Source organism: Phyllobates terribilis, unplaced genomic scaffold (genome assembly GCF_046119375.1).
Source record: "Phyllobates terribilis strain yellow unplaced genomic scaffold, ASM4611937v1 Scaffold_9__5_contigs__length_417890890, whole genome shotgun sequence".
Taxonomy (NCBI): domain Eukaryota; kingdom Metazoa; phylum Chordata; class Amphibia; order Anura; family Dendrobatidae; genus Phyllobates; species Phyllobates terribilis.
In genome coordinates, this window is record NW_027362769.1 from 118,267,308 (window position 1) to 118,287,500 (window position 20,193).

The 20,193-nt window shown below is 44.3% G+C and overlaps 1 protein-coding gene across 2 annotated transcripts in view; it reads right to left on the reverse strand.

Moving 5' to 3' along the window:
- Positions 1 to 256: 256 nt before the first annotated feature.
- CERS6 (ceramide synthase 6) overlaps positions 257 to 20,193 on the reverse strand; it is a 441,738-nt gene continuing 421,801 nt past the window's right edge. The window contains exons 10-11 of one of the 2 annotated variants that reach the window (XM_073647005.1): positions 20,166 to 20,189; positions 257 to 3,909 (exon numbers count right to left, since the gene is read on the reverse strand). In XM_073647005.1, coding sequence (XP_073503106.1) covers positions 3,751 to 3,909; positions 20,166 to 20,189 — 183 coding nt within the window. In that variant the 3' untranslated portion in view covers positions 257 to 3,750. The remainder of the gene's footprint in view (positions 3,910 to 20,165; positions 20,190 to 20,193) is intronic. The other variant, XM_073647006.1, reaches the window with a different exon arrangement.

Here is a 20,193-nt window from a genome sequence, read left to right on the forward strand (position 1 = left end):
AAAGACCATATTTTTTTGACACTTTCATGCATAAGAGTTGACACGATCAACATGTGCGAGATCTACACCCCCTTTAATATTTTCATTCTCCATCTGGGAACCATGTTCTTAGTAGCAGCTTGGCTGAGTATTACAGCATTGTTCAATAACCCCCTTCCTGATCATCCAAAATTTCATTTGAGATTTAATTTTTTTCCTCCCCTTGCTTTCAAGAGCCATAACTTTTTTATATTTTCATCGACATAGCCATTTGAGGTTGTTTTTTTTTTTGTGGAACGGATTGACATTTTGAATGACACCATTCATTGTACCATATAATGTACTGAATAAACATTAGCAAAAATTCCAATTAGGGCGAAACGATGAAAAAAACTAAATTCTGTAATTGTTTTTTTTCTCTCTGTTTTGGTTTTGCTGCATTCATTATGTTGAGAAAATGACCTGGCAACATGATTCTCCAGGTCAGTACAATTGCAGTGTTACCAAACTAGCATAATTATAATTTTTTTTTTAGTAAAAAAAAAATTGTTTCGCCATTTTCTGTCTACCTTAACTTTTTTACTGAAGCTGAATTAAAAGTAACTCATAGCCTCCCCAACAAGTTTCGCCTTGAAAGGCTTCCTCATGGGGCTAATGCTATACTAAGGGCCTCAATTATAGCTTTAGCCACCTGAAGAAGCCTGTCAAGGTGAAACTTCTTGGGGAGGCCATCAGTTACTTTTAATTCAGCTTCAGTGTTCTTGTATATATGAATAATCATACATACCCTGATATTGCTATAAGTAATCCATGGACTGCAGCCATGGTTTAGGCAAGACAATATAGCCTTAGTAATGTGTATAGGTTTATTAGACGGTAAGGTATGGTTACCTAATTATAGGAACCCCTTGTAATATAGGAATAATACAGGACCACTTTAGTATTTTTATATAATACAGACCACGTTCTATTTGAATTAAAGTCAAGTTCTATTACATGCCTTAAATTGGGTTTATTTACTCTCCTAGCTGCTATGACAACTCATCATCACTGGAATTTCACCACTTACTTGCTTGCTTCTGTTATAGATTGACAACAGCATTAAAGTGGTTAAACAATGGCTATTCGAGCTAGCGCTGATCGCTCCTGTAAGAGGCAGGTGCTGGCTGTATTACGCAGCTGGCACACGCCATGTATGGTGCAGGCTCAGCTCCTGAGAAAGCTTAATACACCAAAACCTGACATAGCAAATACTGGTCTGTCCTAGGGGTCAAGTCAGATAGGACAACACTTTAATACCCAGCACAAGTAGACTAAAGGATTGAAAAAGCTGCAGAGCTCACACAATAACTGATCAGCAAAAGTGCTGAGAGTCGGACCATTCTTTTAATCCCATGTTAATTTAGATTCAAAATTATGTTCTAATTATTTTCTCAATATATTGGGAAACATATTTTGTTTTTCATTCTGCTACGGCCACTAGGGGGAGCATAGGAGCTTATTGCATACTGTTCAACATATGAGCACTATGCATTAAGCTACCAAGCTCTACCAAACGGTCAACTCCAGGTTTTCATGGGTGCTTGAGTTATAGTGAGTTCCGATAGAACACAAAATTCCGCTTTGGATTTAGTTGTAGATTCCGCAAGTTTCAGATGCTGATTTTACTGTGGCTTATAATAGGGATTCCCAGTAGAATTCTGGAACATAATGAACATGCTTTAGATTTGGAAATGTGCAGCGTGCTGATTTTTCAGTGCAGATCATTTCTGCTACTTGTGTGTAAAATTTGGAAAACTTAGTTTACGTGTATGTACTGTAAACTATGTCCATCAGACTAACCCTCTGCATCAACGTTCCAGTATTTTCACTATAATTTCTATGTCTATACACTTTCTACATACTGATCCCTATATGTCTTCCACTGTATTGTGTGCATGACTTGCGCAGACTGAATTACAATACCTATAAGTTACCACAAAATATCATACTTTTATCACACTGATACTGAAACTCAAACCAATGATCATGACAAGTATCAAGTATGTGAATCAAGAGTAATGATGCCACTGTACGGCTTAGGGAAAATAAAAAGCAATGAAAATGAGAGAATGTCACCCAGTTTAGACAAGAAGACCTCTTGATATGTGTTAGGAGGGTATTTTGACCCGGTTGAGCTGGTTCCCTGGATCAGTTTCCTCGCCCCCATCTATTATCCACATTAGTTCTCTGAAGAGGACCACTAGTGTTTCCTAAAATCACTGGACGCCCATTCTGTTTAATGGACTGGAGTGTAATGATTCGTTTTCCCGGCAGTGACAAATCAATGAAAAATTTACGATCCATTTCCAACACTTGAGAGCAAAGAAGAAATGACATAAGCGTCAATTTAAGAAGATGCAAACAGTTATGCAACAGCAGACATTTTTTAGCCTCCTCAGGCCCGATTCATCATTGCTTTTTTGCATGGATAACTCTGTTAGTGACTTTCTTTATTTACAACAAATTCATTAAAAGTTGTTTTCTAATGTTTAGTTAATTTTCTTTTCTTTTTTTACATCAATTTGGCTTTTCAAGACTGATTTCATCAGATGCGACTTTTTTAAAAGGTCGCAATTTTTTTTTTACGTTACAGTTATCCAATCCCCACTTGGAATGATTTAATGTACGGCAGGAATTTTTGCGACATTTTGCAGGAGCATGTGACTTTATGTGCTAAAGAAAAACAGAGCAATCTTGCGTAAAATTTATGAACCGCATGCGCCAATTTGATGAATTTGGTGTAAAAATAAATAAGAGTAGCTCCAAAGAGCATCTCTCTTGAGGACCCATTATAGTTTTCCATGACCTAGCCCTTTTATTTCAATCGGCACCATGTAATGCCTCTTCTTAACCTGTGTTGGTGTTTTTGGGGGTACTTAACATTTGTTTAAAGGGAACCTGATGGCTGATTCATGCTGCCCGAACCACAGTCTGCATGAATCAAGGACGAGTTCCATTATTGCAGCCATGTACTGTATGTTTTACTCTGAATCGCCTGTGTTTATAGGGGGGAACCTGTCAGTCAAGGGGAGCAGGGCAGGGAGAAGCCCCTAAGGCCGGCCTCTTGGATTAGTCATTCGATCACATCATGTATATTTTCTCTGTAAGTTGAAGCGTTTCATGGTAAAACATAGGGGTGGACGTATCAATGGTGCAACATGTGCAGCTACACAGGGACCCAACAATTAAGGGGGTCCACTTTTACCTACAAATCAGCAAGCAGGTCCTGTCACAGACCCTCTTGTGTCTGTGTCCGCCACTGGTAGAACATACACGGCTGCCATAATGGAACCAGTCTCTGATTCATGCTGCCCGTGGTTCTTGCAGCACGAATCAGCTGTCTGATTCCCTTTAAGGTTTAGCTGATTACAGCTGATCACTGGGGATCTCAGGACTTGGAAAATCTGGTCAGTTTATTTTTGCATGACCAATCCAAAAAAAAAGGAAAAAACATTGTAAAAAACACAATCCCTTCAAATATGAACAATACATAACATTCAGTCAGAAGAAAATACTGATCCATCGGCAGACAATTTTTGAAACCCAAGTCATGCCCACACACATTGGTCATTTTTACTCCTGATAATTAATGGTAGTGCACGGATCGGATGCTCTGATATTCCTAAATTGGCTTCTGATGCAGAGATACATGAAGAAACTTCATTCACAAGTTACTAGATGTGTCCAGTAGCAAACAGTTTATTTTCCAATTGTTCTTTTTTAATTTCTTTAATGTTCATCCGAAGATGCGGCACCGGTCAGGTAACCATTTATTCCATTTGAGCTGTTAACCCCATTGGTACTGGTGTGATGTGTTTTTTGTGTACGTGGTACTGAATCTTCTTCGTCTGAGCTGGATTCAATATCGCTTCTGTCATCCTTTGAAACCTAGAAATGTTTGAAATAAAATGGTGAGAATTCAAAAACTGAAACATGAAACTTAATTCAGTAGTTTTCAGTCATCGCTGGTCTGGTGCTCCTCCTGTCATGTCAGCACTGTGATTCCCGGTGATCACATGACATTCTTATGTCATGTGACTGCTGGAGCAACCAATCAGTGTCTGCTGGTTGTTACATGGCCAATGTCAAGCGATCACTGGGTATCACAGCATCAACGTCGTGGAAGTCTTGCCGAACTGGGAGGTAAGGATATGTTTTTTTATTTAGAAGTTAAAAAGGGGTTGTCTAGTAACAAAACAACCTATTTAAGACACATGGCAGAAATAGAAAAGCTTAACAGATATTGTACAAGTTCTAGTAATGATATTTTAGGAACCCTCAATAGTCAATTTAATGTCTGACGAAGAGGTAAATATTCCGTTATATAATTGGATTATAGCCCATATGTCACAACAATGATTAATAATTTATGCTCCCTGCTCTCAGGCTAGTGGGTCGGATGCGACTGGGGAGGAGGGTTATATACTGTAGATAGATACAATTTTGAAAATAATAATGAAAAAAATAAACATTGAATGGCTGACCTTAAGTTGTGGCCTTAGTAGATGTAGGGGATTGCTTTATCGAAGGTTTGTATACTATTTTGAGCCAACCGTACATTAAAAAAATAAGTATTTTGGCGGCATTAATATAAGGATTGTGATCCAACAAAACATCAGATCATATTTGGACTAATGTTATTCTATGGGCCGATTTGTTCCTCAAACAGAGTGTGTCAGAGGAAAATAATTGCAGCATGCACGATTTTCATCCGACATGTGGATAACACTCGGCCATGCACGTCAATAAGTCCGTGGAAAACATTGGACTGCACTCGGGTGACATCTGAGTGCAGTCGATTTTCACGGACCGACCGAATGGAGAAGATGGAGAAATGTTTATTTCCATCTTCTCCTCATCCGAAAAAATTGGATCACACTCTGATTAAACTCTGATCAGAGTGTGATTAGCATAATTTACCCAATACTTTTGGATGAGAGAAAATACGGTGGTGTGACCTCGGTCTAATAAGCGTATGCAAAGTTGCCCATTTTTAATGTGTGGCACTTTTTTTTACATGGACAGTTTAATAAAAGACGAAATACAGTTTTCTATTGTGAATAACTGTAATGGATCTGTGAAAAATACATGACATATGGATGGTAAAGCATCTTTTTTGCACAGAGACTGATCTAAAATATGTATCTAAGTAGTGCATGCTGCGATTTTCTACAAGCAGACCAACAGTCCAAGTGCTGTATGTCGTATGCTACCTGTTTTGCATATAAAGAGCACATGGACTGATTATACGCTTGGCTGAACGAGTCCTTAAGGTGAGATGGACCCAAGTACATATGTGGCGGTAGAGGGGGAAGAAGTGGCAGCCGCACCTGGGCATTGGTGCTTGCAGGGATCCATAGGCCCCTCTGGCACAAAAGAAAACACCAGCATTTTAACTGGCATAGTGTAGATGGTTGGCTGTCTTGCATAATTTGCATTGGAGCAGAAGTTACGCCCCTGGTTGGGCCAGAGTTTATGCTCATTTTTTACCTCTTTCTGGATCAACACAGAATTCCTGAAATGGGAAAGTGTCTTTTTTTCAACAACTTCACTAAGGTATGATAATTTAATTTAGTACTTAAGATAATCAATTACATATCCTCTTTAAAATCACTAGTACCATGTTATGCAGCCCTTTAAAGGGTTTATCCAGGGCTATTTTATTTTTTTAATATGGGCCAAAAAAATAACATGCAGGTAGTTGCTAACTACCTGTCTGCTGTACCTGGCGCCAGCTCTGATCGATCACTGATCACTCCTGCCTCCAATTCTGCTGCTTCACAGCAACAGAGCAGCTCTTTCTCTTCCAGGCTGCTCAGTCAAAGGGGCGTGACTGCTGTAGTCATGCTGATTGAGAGACGGCTCCCCGCAGTAAGCAGCGGGGATCCGGCTGTCAATCAGCATGACATTGGAAGTCATGCCCCATCAAGAGATCAGAGAAGCTGCTGCTCTGATGATGTGATATCAGTGGAAGCCGCCGAATCGCCGGCAGTAGCAGTCTATGACCGCTCTATGATGGCAGATATCGGCGTGAGGCACAACAAGCAGGTAGTTAGCAACTACCTGCCTGTTAGCTCTTAGGCCCATAGTAAAAAAAATACAATAGTCCCGGCTAAAGCTTTTAATAGCTTCACTAGCATGCTATTAGAAAAAAGTAATAATGAATTGTGCAGAAAATTACTCTATATTATAATTATCACTCAATAGGCATTTGGGCAACGCCACTCCTCTGCATATTCCTGGGTTTAAGCAACATCTCCTAGGCATGAGCCAGGAAGAAAATAGAACTGGCCTTAACCCCCCCCATGCATTGAGCATACGCCAAATATCTATCACTCAGCCTTGTGGCACCTGGAACATGTGAAGTATGCAACTGAAACGGGGAAAGTACACCTCCTTACACTGTGCATGCTCAGAAGACACAACTTCAGCCTGGACTGCTCACGTTTTCAGAATAATTTAAGAGATAATTAATTATAAAAAGGCCTGAGAATAATTAAAGGGTCATTCCCCTCAGACACTTATGGTGCATCCACAAAATATATACCATAATTACAGTGGTGTGAAAAAGTGTTTGCCTGATTTCTTATTCTTTTGCATGTTTGCCACACTTAAATATTTCAGATCACCAGATAGGAATGTTGGTTTTCCATCCAATTATCAGACTGCAATGTAACGTGTTATTTGTATTGTATTATTGTGTTGTATTATTTTATTTTATACCTCAATAAAAATTACAGTTAAAAAAAATAAAATCACCAAACAAATTTAAATATTAAACAAAAATAACACAAGTAAATACAAAATGCAGTTTTTAAATGAAGGTCTTTATTATTAAGGTGTGGGAATAAGTGATTCCCCCTCCCCCCTCACCTTAAAACATAAATTAACTGTGGCTTATCGTATCTTTGGGAAGCTGAGTTCAATTTCCCTAGCCACAATTGAGGCCTGATTACTACCACACCAGTTCTCAATCAAGAAATCACTTAAATAGGACCTGCCTGACAAAGTGAAGTAGACCAAAAGATCCACAAAAGTTAGACATCATGCTGCGAACCAAAGAAGTTCAGGAACAAATGAGAAACAAAGTAATTGAGATCTTTCAGTCTGGAGAAGGTTATAATGCCATTTCTAAAGCTTTGGGACTCCAGCGAACCACAGTGATAGTCATTATCCACAAATGGCGAAAACATGGAACAGTGGTGAAACTTCCCAGGAGTGGCCGGCTGACCAAAATTACCCCAAGAGCGCAGCGATGAGTCATCCAAGAGGTCACAAAAGACCCCACAACAACATCCAAAGAACTGCAGGCCTCACTTGCCTCAGTTAAGGTCAGTGTTCATGACTCCACCATAAGAAAGAGACTGGGCAAAAATGGCATGCATATTAGAGTTCCAAGACGAAAACCACTGCTGGGCAAAAAAACCATAAAGGTTTGTCTCAGTTTTGCCAGAAAACATCTTGATGATCACCAAGACTTTTGGGAGAATACTCTGTGGACTGACGAGACAAAAGTTGAACTTTTTGGAAGGTGTATGTCCCATTACATCTGGCGTAGAAGTAACACAGCATTTCAGAAAAGGAACATCATATTAACAGTAAAATATGGTGGTGATAGCCCGATGGTCTGGGGCTGTTTTGCTACTTCAGGACCTGGAAGATTTGCTGTGGTAAATGAAACCATGAATTTTGCGTTTACCAAAAAATCCTGAAAGAGAATGTCCGGCCATCTGTTCGTGATCTCAAGCTGAAGCTCACTTGGGTTATGAAGCAGGACAATGGTCCAAAACACACCAGCAAGTCCACCTCTGAATGGCTTAAGAAAAACAAAAATAAGACTTTGGAGTGGCTTAGAGATGCCTCCTGACCTTGAGATGTTGTGGCATGACCTTAAAAAAGGCGCTTCATGCTCGGAAACCCTCCAATGTGGCTGAATTACAACTATTTTGCAAAGATGAGTGGCCAAAATTCCTCCAGAGCATTGTAAAAGATTCATTGTCAGTTATCGCAAACGCTTGACTGCAGTTGTTGCTGCTAAGGGTGGCCCAACCAGTTATTATTAGGTTTAGGAGTAGTGTTGAGCCACCCCCGTAGTGTTCGAGTTCGGTTCGGTTCGTCGAACACCTTCGAACACCGTTAAAACCAATGGCAGGCAAACAAAAACACATAGAAACACATAGAAAACACCTTCAAAGGTGTCCAAAAGCTGACAAACTGCTCAGAAGACATAACTAACACATGGAAAAGTGACAAGTACATATAGTCATGTGAAAAGAAAAGAGGTGGAGGAGTAAAAGGAGGGGGAGACACAGATATAGGCATGTCATGCCCTTCTAAAATCCAAAAAGTGAGAAGCCGACACGGCCAGTTCGTTCCTGCCCGTGCCACCTCCGTGTCGCCGGGTTTGTGCCAGAGCCGCGGTGGACCCTGACGGCCAGCCCCCCTCTCCCAATACTGGTGCCTGTCCGCTGGTGGGTCGAGCCCCCCCCGCAGTGGGGGGGGGGGTAACATCTGCAGAAGAAAGACCATCTTCCAGCCAAGCTAAGATGTCGACTTCTTTTCGTGGACAATGTGATACGATCCCTTTCTTACGGACACGCCCATCGCTACAAATTCCAGATGAGGCACAAAAACAGCAGGTGCTTCAGCGGATATCAAGTGCTCCTTCAAGTGGGCTCTCCTCCACCTCAATTTCAACATCACAAATATTCCAGTCCTCAGAGGTGTCACCCCAATCGCACTTGCTTCCTCACAGCTCCCAAGTCTCCAGCTGCCCGTCTGAGTATGGGGTAACACAGATGGTTGAGTCTGCAGAGCTGTTTACTCATACTATAGCCTGGGAAACGTAAGTCTGCTCCAGAGCTTCTGTTAATCCAGACGAGGAAATGATCTGCACTGATGCCCAGAATCTTTATAAGTCGGATCCAGGACCAGATGAAGAAGGTTCTGAGCATAATGTAGACCCTCGTTCCCAAACTGTCACTCCTGTTGGTGGAGACAATGATGAAGACGATGATGAGACTCAAATACCTGATTGGAGCGACAACTTGACTTTTCGGTCAGGGCAGGAAGAGGTTGGCTTTGAGGACGACGGGTGTGATAACACACAGGGTGATGATGATGAGGTTGGAGATCCCACTTACTGTCAACCCACAGTCAGCCAGTCAATGAGGTCAACGGAGGAGGTGGAGGAGGATGTGACTAGCCCAGGGGATGGGGATGACTCGGTACCCGGGCCTTTGCCTGGCCTTGGGGATGTCGCGGTGGTCGGCTCCCTGGCCCGTACCCTGGGGTCACTCTTTAAAAGAGTGGATAATTGTTAATTTTATAAGAGTTTGTGACGCCACCTGTGGTATCTGGTGAGAAGCACCAGCGCTGCAGCAGTCCACTGAGACCCGTGATAAGGCTGCTCGATGGTATAGCTCCCCACAGGTGGAGCTAGGTCTCAGGGCAGCGTATGCAGGGGGAATGCAGGACAAGCGAGACCCAGCTGGGTCAGAGCAAGAACGGGAACGGACACGGTAGTCACTTCAGTACCTTTTACTGGAGGAAATTCAGGCACATCCCGGAGCACTGTAGGGTGAAGGGTGAATATCAGGATCCTCCCCAATGAGCGGGTGTAGGGCCTCCTGTTTCTTGCCTCTGCGTAGTAAGTTTCTGACCTGCCTGGAGCTAGGCCTAACTTTGCCTCTGTCCTGCGCTGGCTGACCTTGTGGTAGGGCCTTCTGTTGGAGTTCACGCTCCCACTATGCGGGGCCTAAGCGTCTCCTGGCTCTGTTACGTATCAGCACCTTAGCCATCCTGGGACTTGTAGTTCTTCAGGGATTCCGGTTATGCCTTACTGAATCTAGTTAGCAGGAGCCTCGTGCTCCACTGCTGAACTATTAACTGAGTTCTCTAGACTAGACTGAGCTCCACTGCAGACTGACCTCTCTTAGGCTTCTCTAATGCAGGAACTCTTCAGAGGAACTGAACTGCCTAGCTCCACCTTCCCTATTTATATCCCTAACGGGCTCCCTCTGCTGGTCTGAGGTGGAAGGTGGAGATGTGTGAATGTTTATGGGGGCCTCTTGTGGAGGATTCCATCAATACACTCTTCTAGGATATGTGATACCAAGCACAGCGGGGCGTCACAGATGCTATTGACGACGAGGTTAGGTTGCGCCTTCCTGGACACAGATGGAGTACTGGAAGCACGTCAACATCTGCATCCTCAACCACAACTCTGCCTCTGACCACAAGTCGTAGTGGCTCTTCAGGTTGCATGGGGTCTAAGCCTTGCATAGCCTGGGCATTTATTCAGAATGATAAGGATGACCCAACTCGTGTTATCTGTAATATTTGTAACCAAAACATAAGTAGAGGCCAAAAAATCCATAGTTTGAGTACTTCATGCATGAACCGGCACATGGATATGAAGCATAAGTTGCAGTGGGAAGCTCACTGTGCTACAATGCGGCCTAGCAGGCTGGGCCAACCACCGTCTGCCCCATCTTGTGCATCCGCGGCCTCTTCATCCTCTGTGACTGGGGGGACAGCAGTCACACATGTTTTTGGACGCAGACCTGCCACCTCTTTACCTGCAACAGCCAGTGTGATTGGCAGGTCATCAGTTCATTGGGAAGTGGAAACACCTGCTGGTGTTGAGCGCTCTCTGACATCGAGAGCACCAGCTTTGGATCAAGGCAATCTAACATGTCCGCCTGCATCTTCCTCACAGACCGGCAGTTTGCCGGGGACATCCTACTCAACCCCGTCTAAGCACAACAGCCAGCCCTCGGTCCCTCAGATGTGGAAAAGTAAAAGACCATTTCCACCTAGCCATGAGAAAGCGAAGAGGTTGAATTTCACCATCTGCAAGCTCCTGGCTACAGAAATGCTGCCTTTCCGCCTGGAGGACACAGTGGATTTTCGAGACCTTATGTCCGTCTCAGTGCCCCAGTACCAGATGCTCATACGGCACTACTTCTCAAAGAAAGGTGTGCCTGCGCTCCACCAGCATGTCGCACACAACATCACCGCTTCTTTGAGAAACTGTGTGTGTGACAGGGTGCATTTCACCACAGACACTTGGACGAGTAGGCATGGACAGGGGCGTTACATGTCGCTGACTGGGCACTGGGTAACTATGGTGACAGCAGGACAAGGGGCTGCTGTCCAAGTCTTACCGTCCCCACGAGTTGTGCGTCAATCCTCTTTATCTCGAAGTTCCTCCACTGCTTCTGCCTCCTCAACCTCCTCTCGGTCCTCCACCTGCACCCAAAGCCTGTCTGGTAATGCCACCTGCATTCTAACTGCGCAGAAGGAATCCTGCACACCTCCTTACTATGCTGGCAGCAGGGCTCAAGGCATCAGTGTTTACTTTGAAATGTCTGGGAAATGTGAGTCACACAGCTGAGGAGTTGTGGTCAGCTCTGGAGACCCAGTTTCATGAATGGTTGTCTCCACTGGACCTGCAACCAGGGAAGGCCGTGTGCGACAATGCTGCATCGCCGGGGCAATGTCACACACGTGCCTTGTATGTCTCACGTGTTGAACCTGGTTGTCCATAAATTGTTAGCCCACTATCCCGGACTAGATGGCCTTCTGCAGGGGGCACGGTCGCTGTGTGCTCACTTTCGCCGTTCGCATCCCGCAGCTCAATGACTTACATCTCTACAGAAGTCGTTGGGCCTGCCAGTTCACCGGCTGAAATACGATGTGCCGACACGGTGGAATTCAACTCTGACCATGTTGCAGCGACTGTGGCAGCACCGACAAGCCCTGGTGCAATACGTTCTGCCGTATAGCCTGGGCCAACGAGATCCAGAGGTGGGGCAAATCACGCTGCAGGAGTGGTCTCAGATCAGGGACCTATGAAGTTGATGCGCCCCCTGGGCCGTGGGGTACCCTGAGCCGGGCCGGTAGACGCTGGGGGTTGTAGTCACTGTGGCGGTGACCCGGTCCGTGATCCAGGGAGGTCAATCCAAGGGTAATTTGTATATATGGGTTTTATAATGTCCGACTACGCCACCTCTGGAGTGGGGCAAAAGGGGCCGCCGCTGCGGAACAGACCTCTGAAGCTGGTGGTTTTGCAGCAATGGTATTATTACTCACCACAGGAAGAGTGTAGCTTGAGGGCAGTGTGGGTGGATGATGGTGGTTGTAGTGCAGGGAGTCAGTAATGAACACAGAGTCCGTGTGATGCAGTCCCAAGATCTTTACTCACAGTTGTTGCAGTCCAGATTACAGGTACCAGAGCAATCTCACCCGTCGTGCTGTGCGTACTCAGTGAGGGGCTCAGTCCACCCCCAGATAGCTCCGGAGTACTTAGCAGGACCCCCTTCTGTGTGTCCTTTCTCTGGCCTTCTACCTGCACCTCACACCCAGTGACACTTCTATCCGGTATCCTCGGGCCTTGGCGGGCGACTTGTGTTCCGTCCCCTGGGTCCTATGTGGCTACCTTCTTAGTGAGACTGGTGTGGACTTTTACCTGCAGTACATGAAATGCTGCAGCCTCCGGTTTCTAGTTGAGCCTTGCTGTTTCTCCGCTAGTTGAGGGACCGGTTCCCCTTATCTGGTCTGACCCCTCTACCTCCTGGTAGCAGCAGGAGTACGGGTGGCCTTCTGCACGGCCCATAGCCCTAGGGTCCCTTCGGTTCCTGGAGCCTTCCTGCTCCCACTTCTCTCTTCTCTCCTTCAGTCCTGGGCCTCCCAGGCTAGGCCCGCCTCTGGAGCAGAGCTCATGCCGAGCCTCTGCTCCTGTCACTTTTCCTCCTCTGACTGGCTTGCTCTTTCTAAGATAGCTTCCTATTTATACTCTCCCTGTCATGTGCTCCGCTAAGTTGCTCCCCTAAGCACCCACTACATAGGACCCTTCCACCAGCTAGGGACCTGGGACTGTGCTCTCCCTTAGGAGCAATCTTGCCCTACCCCCACTGCGGGTATGTGTTGGATGCAGGTGTTAGGGTCCCGAGCCATATGCCTTCCTTACCTGAGGGTGAGATACCACACCTCTGGGTGAGATGCAGTAACTCTGTGGCGACTGAACCCTCAGGGGCGCCACACACCCTTCTGCACAGTTTTGAAATGGCGACGAAGATGTTTAGTGCTGACGACGATGCCATTATCAGCATGACTATTCCGGTGATTTACATGCTGGAGCACACACTAAACAGAATTCAGAGTCAGGTGGTGGGACAAGAGGAGGTGGAGGAAGTAGAGGAGGAGTCGTATGCGGAAGGGATAACATCTCCAAGGTCCAGACGGTTGGCAGCACCAAGGCGGCAGGCATGGGAGGGTGGGGGAGAGGGATTAACCAGGGCGCATGGTAGCAGCCAAACTGTTGAGGAAGGTGCAGGAGTCGAGGAAGAAGTGGAGGATGAACTGGCGATGGGCATGCAAGACTCATCAGATGAGGGAGACCTTGATCACATTTCTGTTGTGCGAGGTTGAGGGGAGAGGGCAGAGGAAGGAAGCATGATTCTTACCTCGCTACCAACACAACAAGGACTTGGTCCTCCTGGATGCGCAAGACTCATGAGTGCCTTCTTGCTGCACTACCTGCAACATGACCCTCAGATTGTCAGAATTCGAAGTAATCCCGACTACTGGGTTGCCACACTCTTAGATCCCCGGTACAAAAGTAAATTTGCCGAAATAATTCCTGCCATAAAAAGGGATTGACGCATGCAGGAGTATCTGCAGACGCTGTTGCAGAATCTTACATGTGCATTTCCACAAAACACCAGTGGTGCACGTAGTGAATCTCACAGTTCTAACTTGCCAACCGTGGGACTGTCGAGTCTTCATCACTCAAACCGTAAAAGTAACACAGTATCTGCTGGTAACAGCAATTTTGTGGAATCGTTTCACCACTTTTTTAGACCATCCTTTGCAAGGCCACAGGAGACAAGAAGTCTGACACATAGTCAACGCCTAGAGAGGATGGTGCAGGAGTATCTCTAAGTGAACATCGAAGCCATGACTGTGTCACTGGACCCTTGCTCATTTTGGTATTCCAATCTGGAAAAATGTCCGGAGCTCGCCACTCACGCCTTGGAGATCTTGTCATGCCCTGCAGCCAGTGTTCTCTCTGAACGTGTGTTCAGCGCTGCTGGTGGTGTGCTGACAGATAAGCGCACGCGTCTGTCCACTGAGAATGTAGACAGACTCATGTTCATAAAGATGAACAAATCATGGATTCGCAAGGACTTTTCTACCCCTGTGTTATCCTTGGGAGACTAAAACCTTGAGGATTTGGTAAAATCACCTCACCAACCGTTTTAAGCAACTGTGGGGCAACTGATGCCACTTAACCCTAGAACGCATGACCATAAAAATCTACACTTTCATATACCTGGGGCCTTTTAGGCTCGTGTGCAAATAACATGGAATAACTCAAACTCAAATGACAAACAACTATATGCATGAAGAATACCTAGAGTTTCAAAATTCTAACTAAAGTAATCTTGCAGAAAATAGAAAACAATTAACAGGGCGGGCCTGCGAGGCCCCAGGTATGCGTTCTAGGGTTAAGTGGTGTCTGTGCCACAATTTTGGGAAAAAATGGAGACTCTTTTTGGAGTCCCCTTGCTGTGTCTTACGTGACGTTGGCATTGTCAATTCCAGGTGGGTTGGGTCGCTCCCCCCCCTTTTTAACTGTAAGAAACTAGATACACTATGGCTTGGGGTAACACAGATGGTTGAGTCTGAAGAGCTCAGAGGTCTGCTCCAAATCTTCAGTGTCTGCTAGTCAGCGTAGAATTTTTAACTGCATCTAGCCTAGGCAATACTTTGGGCGTAGTAGCCCAGCTGCGAAGCAAGCTGCACCGCCTGTGTATCTAATAAGAATTTTTAAATGCATCTAGCCTAGGCAGACTGTGGGGACCCCCAACCAAACCCAGACGCTCAGCCCCCCTATCGCCCCCCTTTCCTTGACAATACAATAATGTAACTCTTACAACTGGATGGTTGAGGATCGGTCACAGCTTTATTAACTCTTTATACTCATTCCATTAGAAAGGCATTTTATTTCTAAAATAATTCAGCTTGTTGCAGCATGCCCTGGGTCTCCACTCCGGCAAGTTGGCCAACAAGTGTAACTCTCCAACATGTCCTTTCTATTTCCAGGCCACGGAGGATCCTGCGTACTCGTATGCAGGACTCTGACCCCCACCCATCACTCTTAACGCTTGTTCCACTCCGTCCTGGAGTCCTGACAGGAATATGTCCAGTTCAATATTCATTAAGTGAACAACGTCGGGCCGTATGAGGCCTGCTTTATCTCCTTCCAGTTGTCGGTGTCGTACCACTACACCGCCTCTGTCTCTTCTAAATTTTGCCATCCGAATATTTATTACCCGCCTTGTCCGTTCGATGGCCGTGATGTCTCACGCACCTTGCCATACCGCTATCGGCACAATCTCTGACCATACTATCGCTAGTTTTGTGAAAAATTCTCTGAAGCGCTCAGTGTCTAGTTTCGTTATTGCCATTAGTTATGCGCTGTTATGATGACCTAGGTTGTTTCCCCCGGCCTGTATAACTAAGATGACCGGACATCTTGCCTCTCTCCCTACCTTGATTACCTCCATTAGTACCTGTGGCCATAGCAGGCCTCTAATACCTCTCTAGTTGAAATATGTGTTATGAAACTCTAATTTCCTCCCGCCTGGGCAGACTTTCGCCCTTTTTTCTGCCCAATACATATACGAGTGGCCTATCACCCACACTGTTGGCTTAGCGTCACCTGTAAAAGAAACAAACCACGTTAGGATAACAAGTCCGGTCTTATGTATCTTGCCAAACACGTGGATCGCCATCTCCCTATCCTCTGAACATCCGTTTCTGACAGTCCTGCTCTTGCTGCTTCCGTGGCCGCGCCTATGCGGAATGAGTGTGTCCCGTAATCTTTGGGGTGGTTCCCTGCCGATGTTATGCATTTATTAAATATAGCTTGGAACTGGTATCTTGATAATGGCATTCCATCAATGTGTGATAGGAAGAAATTACTTTGTGATCTGATGGTTAGATATGTTTTTACTATTGTTACCCAACTCAGTGTACCGTTTGTGGGTTGTAGAAGTACCCAAGTGCCCCTGCCCGCTGGAACCGTTTTCGATTTGTGTATGCGTAGACGTATTGCATTATTGGCTATGACTACGTCCTGGTGTAATAAGCCTCCACTGGTGGTAATTTTGGATTGAGGGACTAATTCGCTTATGCATAGCGCTCCGAAGAAAACGATCACAAATGCAGTAGACAGTAGTGTTGCTTCAAATTGTGAGTGTCATGTTAATGGTGTTAGGGATATGATGTGAGAAATCAGTTTTAGTGACACGGGACGGGACGTCTACACTCCTGACTTGGCTGACCCCTTTTCCACCCTTTTATGGATTGTCTGATGATGAACCTTTGTCACATCTCCCCAATTCAGTAGTTGGAAGTGAAATGCTACTCCGGTCAGACACCGCTGCGCTGACGCCCCTGATATGCCCCTCATAATTAGCTGGTGGAGAAATTCTATGGTGACTTGTGATCTGGCTTGTTCACATTGGTCAACCCGTCTGCCTGCTACTAGTCGTGTCCACTCTTCCCATGCCTTACCGTATGCTTGCCACGTCGACGGGGCAACTGACGCTCTGATTAATGGCATCAACTATTCGCCACTAGATCCCATAGGGAAGGTGGGCAACTGTTGCCCGATGGGTGGGCGTGGTGGAAGAGCTCTGTGAAAATCTGCCAATTGAATTGTTATAAAGCGTTAGCAGCAGCTTTAGAGCCCTCAGCATAGTGGCTAGCGCGGACCCATACATTGTGTTTTAGGCACAGGAATGCTAGCCTGGGTAGTAGGCCTAGCACTGGGGGAGACGATGATGCCATCTTATTAATGCAGTGCGCTAGGCTGGTGTTTTTTGTTATGAAGCGTATATTTTTGTAAGCCAGGCGCGCGCCCCATATTTCTATTGCTACCACTATTGGGAAGAAAAATTATTTTCAGGGCTAGATGCAGCTAAAAATTATTATTAATTTAAAAGCTGGTGGAGCTTGGTATAGATGGACTAATACAATGAGTCCCACACACTGCTAGAAGCCCAAATATTTTTTCAGAGCTAGATGCAGATAAAAATTATTTTTCATTTGCAACCTGATGGAGGTCAGTATAGATGGACTAATAGACCAAGTCCCACACACAGCTAGAAGGCCAAATATTTTTTCAGAGCTAGATGCAGATAAAAATTATTTTTAATTTGCAACCTGATGGAGGTCAGTATAGATGGAGTAATAGAGAAAGTCCCACACACTGCTAGAAGGCCAAATATTTTTTCAGAGCTAGATGCAGACAAAAAATTATTTTGAATTTGCAACCTGATGGAGGTCAGTATAGATGGACTAATAGAGAAAGTCCCACACACTGCTAAAAGGCCAAATATTTTTTCAGAGCTAGATGCAGATAAAAATTATTTTTCATTTGCAACCTGATGGAGGTCAGTATAGATGGACTAATAGACCAAGTCCCACACACAGCTAGAAGGCCAAATATTTTTTCAGAGCTAGATGCAGATAAAAATTATTTTTAATTTGCAACCTGATGGAGGTCAGTATAGATGGACTAATAGAGAAAGTCCCACACACTGCTAGAAGGCCAAATATTTTTTCAGAGCTGGATGCAGATAAAAATTATTTTTAATTTGCAACCTGATGGAGGTCAGTATAGATGGACTAATAGAGAAAGTTCCACACACTGCTAGAAGGCCAAATATTTTTTCAGAGGTAGATGCAGATAAAAATTATTTTTAATTTGCAACCTGATGGAGGTCAGTATAGATGGACTAATAGAGAAAGTCCCACACACTGCTAGAAGGCCAAATATTTTTTCAGAGGTAGATGCAGAAAAAAATTATATTCAGTTTGCAACCTGATGGAGGTCAGTATAGATGGACTAATAGAACAAGTCCCACACACAGCTAGGAGCCCAAATATTTTTTCAGAGGTAGATGCAGAAAAAAATTATATTCAGTTTGCAACCTGATGGAGGTCTGTATAGATGGATTAATAGAACAAGTCCCACACACAGCTAGAAGCCCAATATTTTTTCAGAGGTAGATGCAGAAAAAAAATATATTCAGTTTGCAACCTGATGGAGGTCAGTATAGATGGACTAATAGAGAAAGTCCCACACACTGCTAGAAGGCCAAGTATTTTTTCAGAGCTAGATGCAGACAAAAAATTATTTTTAGTTTGCAACCTGATGGAGGTCAGTATAGATGGACTAATAGAGAAAGTCCCACACACAGCTAGAAGCCCAAATATTTTTTCAGAGGTAGATGCAGAAAAAAATTATATTCAGTTTGCAACCTGATGGAGGTCTGTATAGATGGATTAATAGAACAAGTCCCACACACTGCTAGAAGGCCAAATATTTTTTCAGAGCTAGATGCAGAAAAAAATTATATTCAGTTTGCAACCTGATGGAGGTCAGTATAGATGGACTAATAGAACAAGTCCCACACACAGCTAGAAGCCCAAATATTTTTTCAGAGGTAGATGCAGAAAAAAATTATATTCAGTTTGCAACCTGATGGAGGTCAGTATAGATGGACTAATAGAGAAAGTCCCACACACTGCTAGAAGGCCAAATATTTTTTCAGAGCTAGATGCAGAAAAAAATTATATTCAGTTTGCAACCTGATGGAGGTCAGTATAGATGGACTAATAGAATGATGCTATGCCCAAAAGATTTTACTTCACTAGGTGCAGTAAAAAAATTGGTATTCTATACACAGGTGGTATATCTTGCAACACAGATATGCTACTCCACTGACTAACACACTCTGCAATAGGCCAAAAAGGATTAGCTTTGCTAGATTCAGCCAAATGCTGTGAAAAAAACTTGCACAGCACTGACACAGACCTGCCTGGCAAAAACTGATAGGAACTGATGTAACCTAGTCCTGAAAAGGACTGCAATTACAATTAGTCTTTACTCCCACAATCTATCTATTTAAGAGCACAGACCTGCCTGATAAAAGTCGTAGGAAATGCTGTAACCTAGTCCTTAAAAGGACTGCAATCACAACTATTCCCTACTCCCAAGCTATCTGTAGATTTGTGCGAAAATTGGCTTGAAATTAACAAGGTATAGCGCACACAGCAACAGCGGTGCCGTCTAACAAGCAGCTGCAGCAGTGAGAAAATGGTGGCGACGGGGAAAATGGCTTGGTCTTATAGGGCAAGGACATGTGACATACACTGCCAATGACACATGCCCTTGCTTGTGTGAAAAAAGCACTTCGCTCCGTGTGTGCGCTGCTGATAGGCTGACAGATTGCACCTCCCCACTGTAAATGCGGGAAAGAGAAAAAAAAATGGAGATCTTCATTATTCCGGCAGAGATCCATCCCCTGCCCCTCCCCCCACCCCGCTGTACACTCAAACTGCGTATTAACATTAATTTTCATCATTACTGAGAAAAAATCCAGTTATGATTTTGGTGCACGAACAGTTATCGAACATAACCTCGAACAGCCGAATTTTTCTCAAATCGTTCGTGTTCGCCGAACGGCTCGAACACCGCCCAAAACAGCTCGAATTTGAGATTGGCGAACAGTTCGAGTAGAACAACGCTCATCTCTATTTAGGAGGCAATCACTTTTCCACACAGGGCCCTGTAGGTTTGGATTTCTTTTTCCTCAATATAGCCCTTCATTTAAAAACTGCATTTTGTGATTACTTGTATTATCTTTGTATAATATTTAAATTTGCTTTGTGAGCTGAAACATTTAAGTGTGACAAACATGCAAAAGAATAAGAAATCAGGAAGGGGGCAAACACTTTTTCACACCACTGTATGTCATAGTTACAAGTAGTAGAGATGACACCCACATCTTTCTTAAGAACAGAGCCCTGTCTCACTCCACTCCTAAACTCTCTCCAATGACTGATTGCTGAAAATAGTAAGGAATGGATGCTTTGCATAGTCTCGCTGTAAATGTTCCTCATGAACCAATATGTTTTATATCGTTTTTATATTTCACCATCTTTTGCACAATTACAACTAACAATGAATTTAAGACATCTGCCGTCATTTCATTAAAAGGCGCTGGCAACGCTGTCCGGTCAGTTTAAGCTTCAGAGAAAATTAATTTGTTAATGAAACTTACATGTAAAGGATTCCATTTCCCAGTCTTC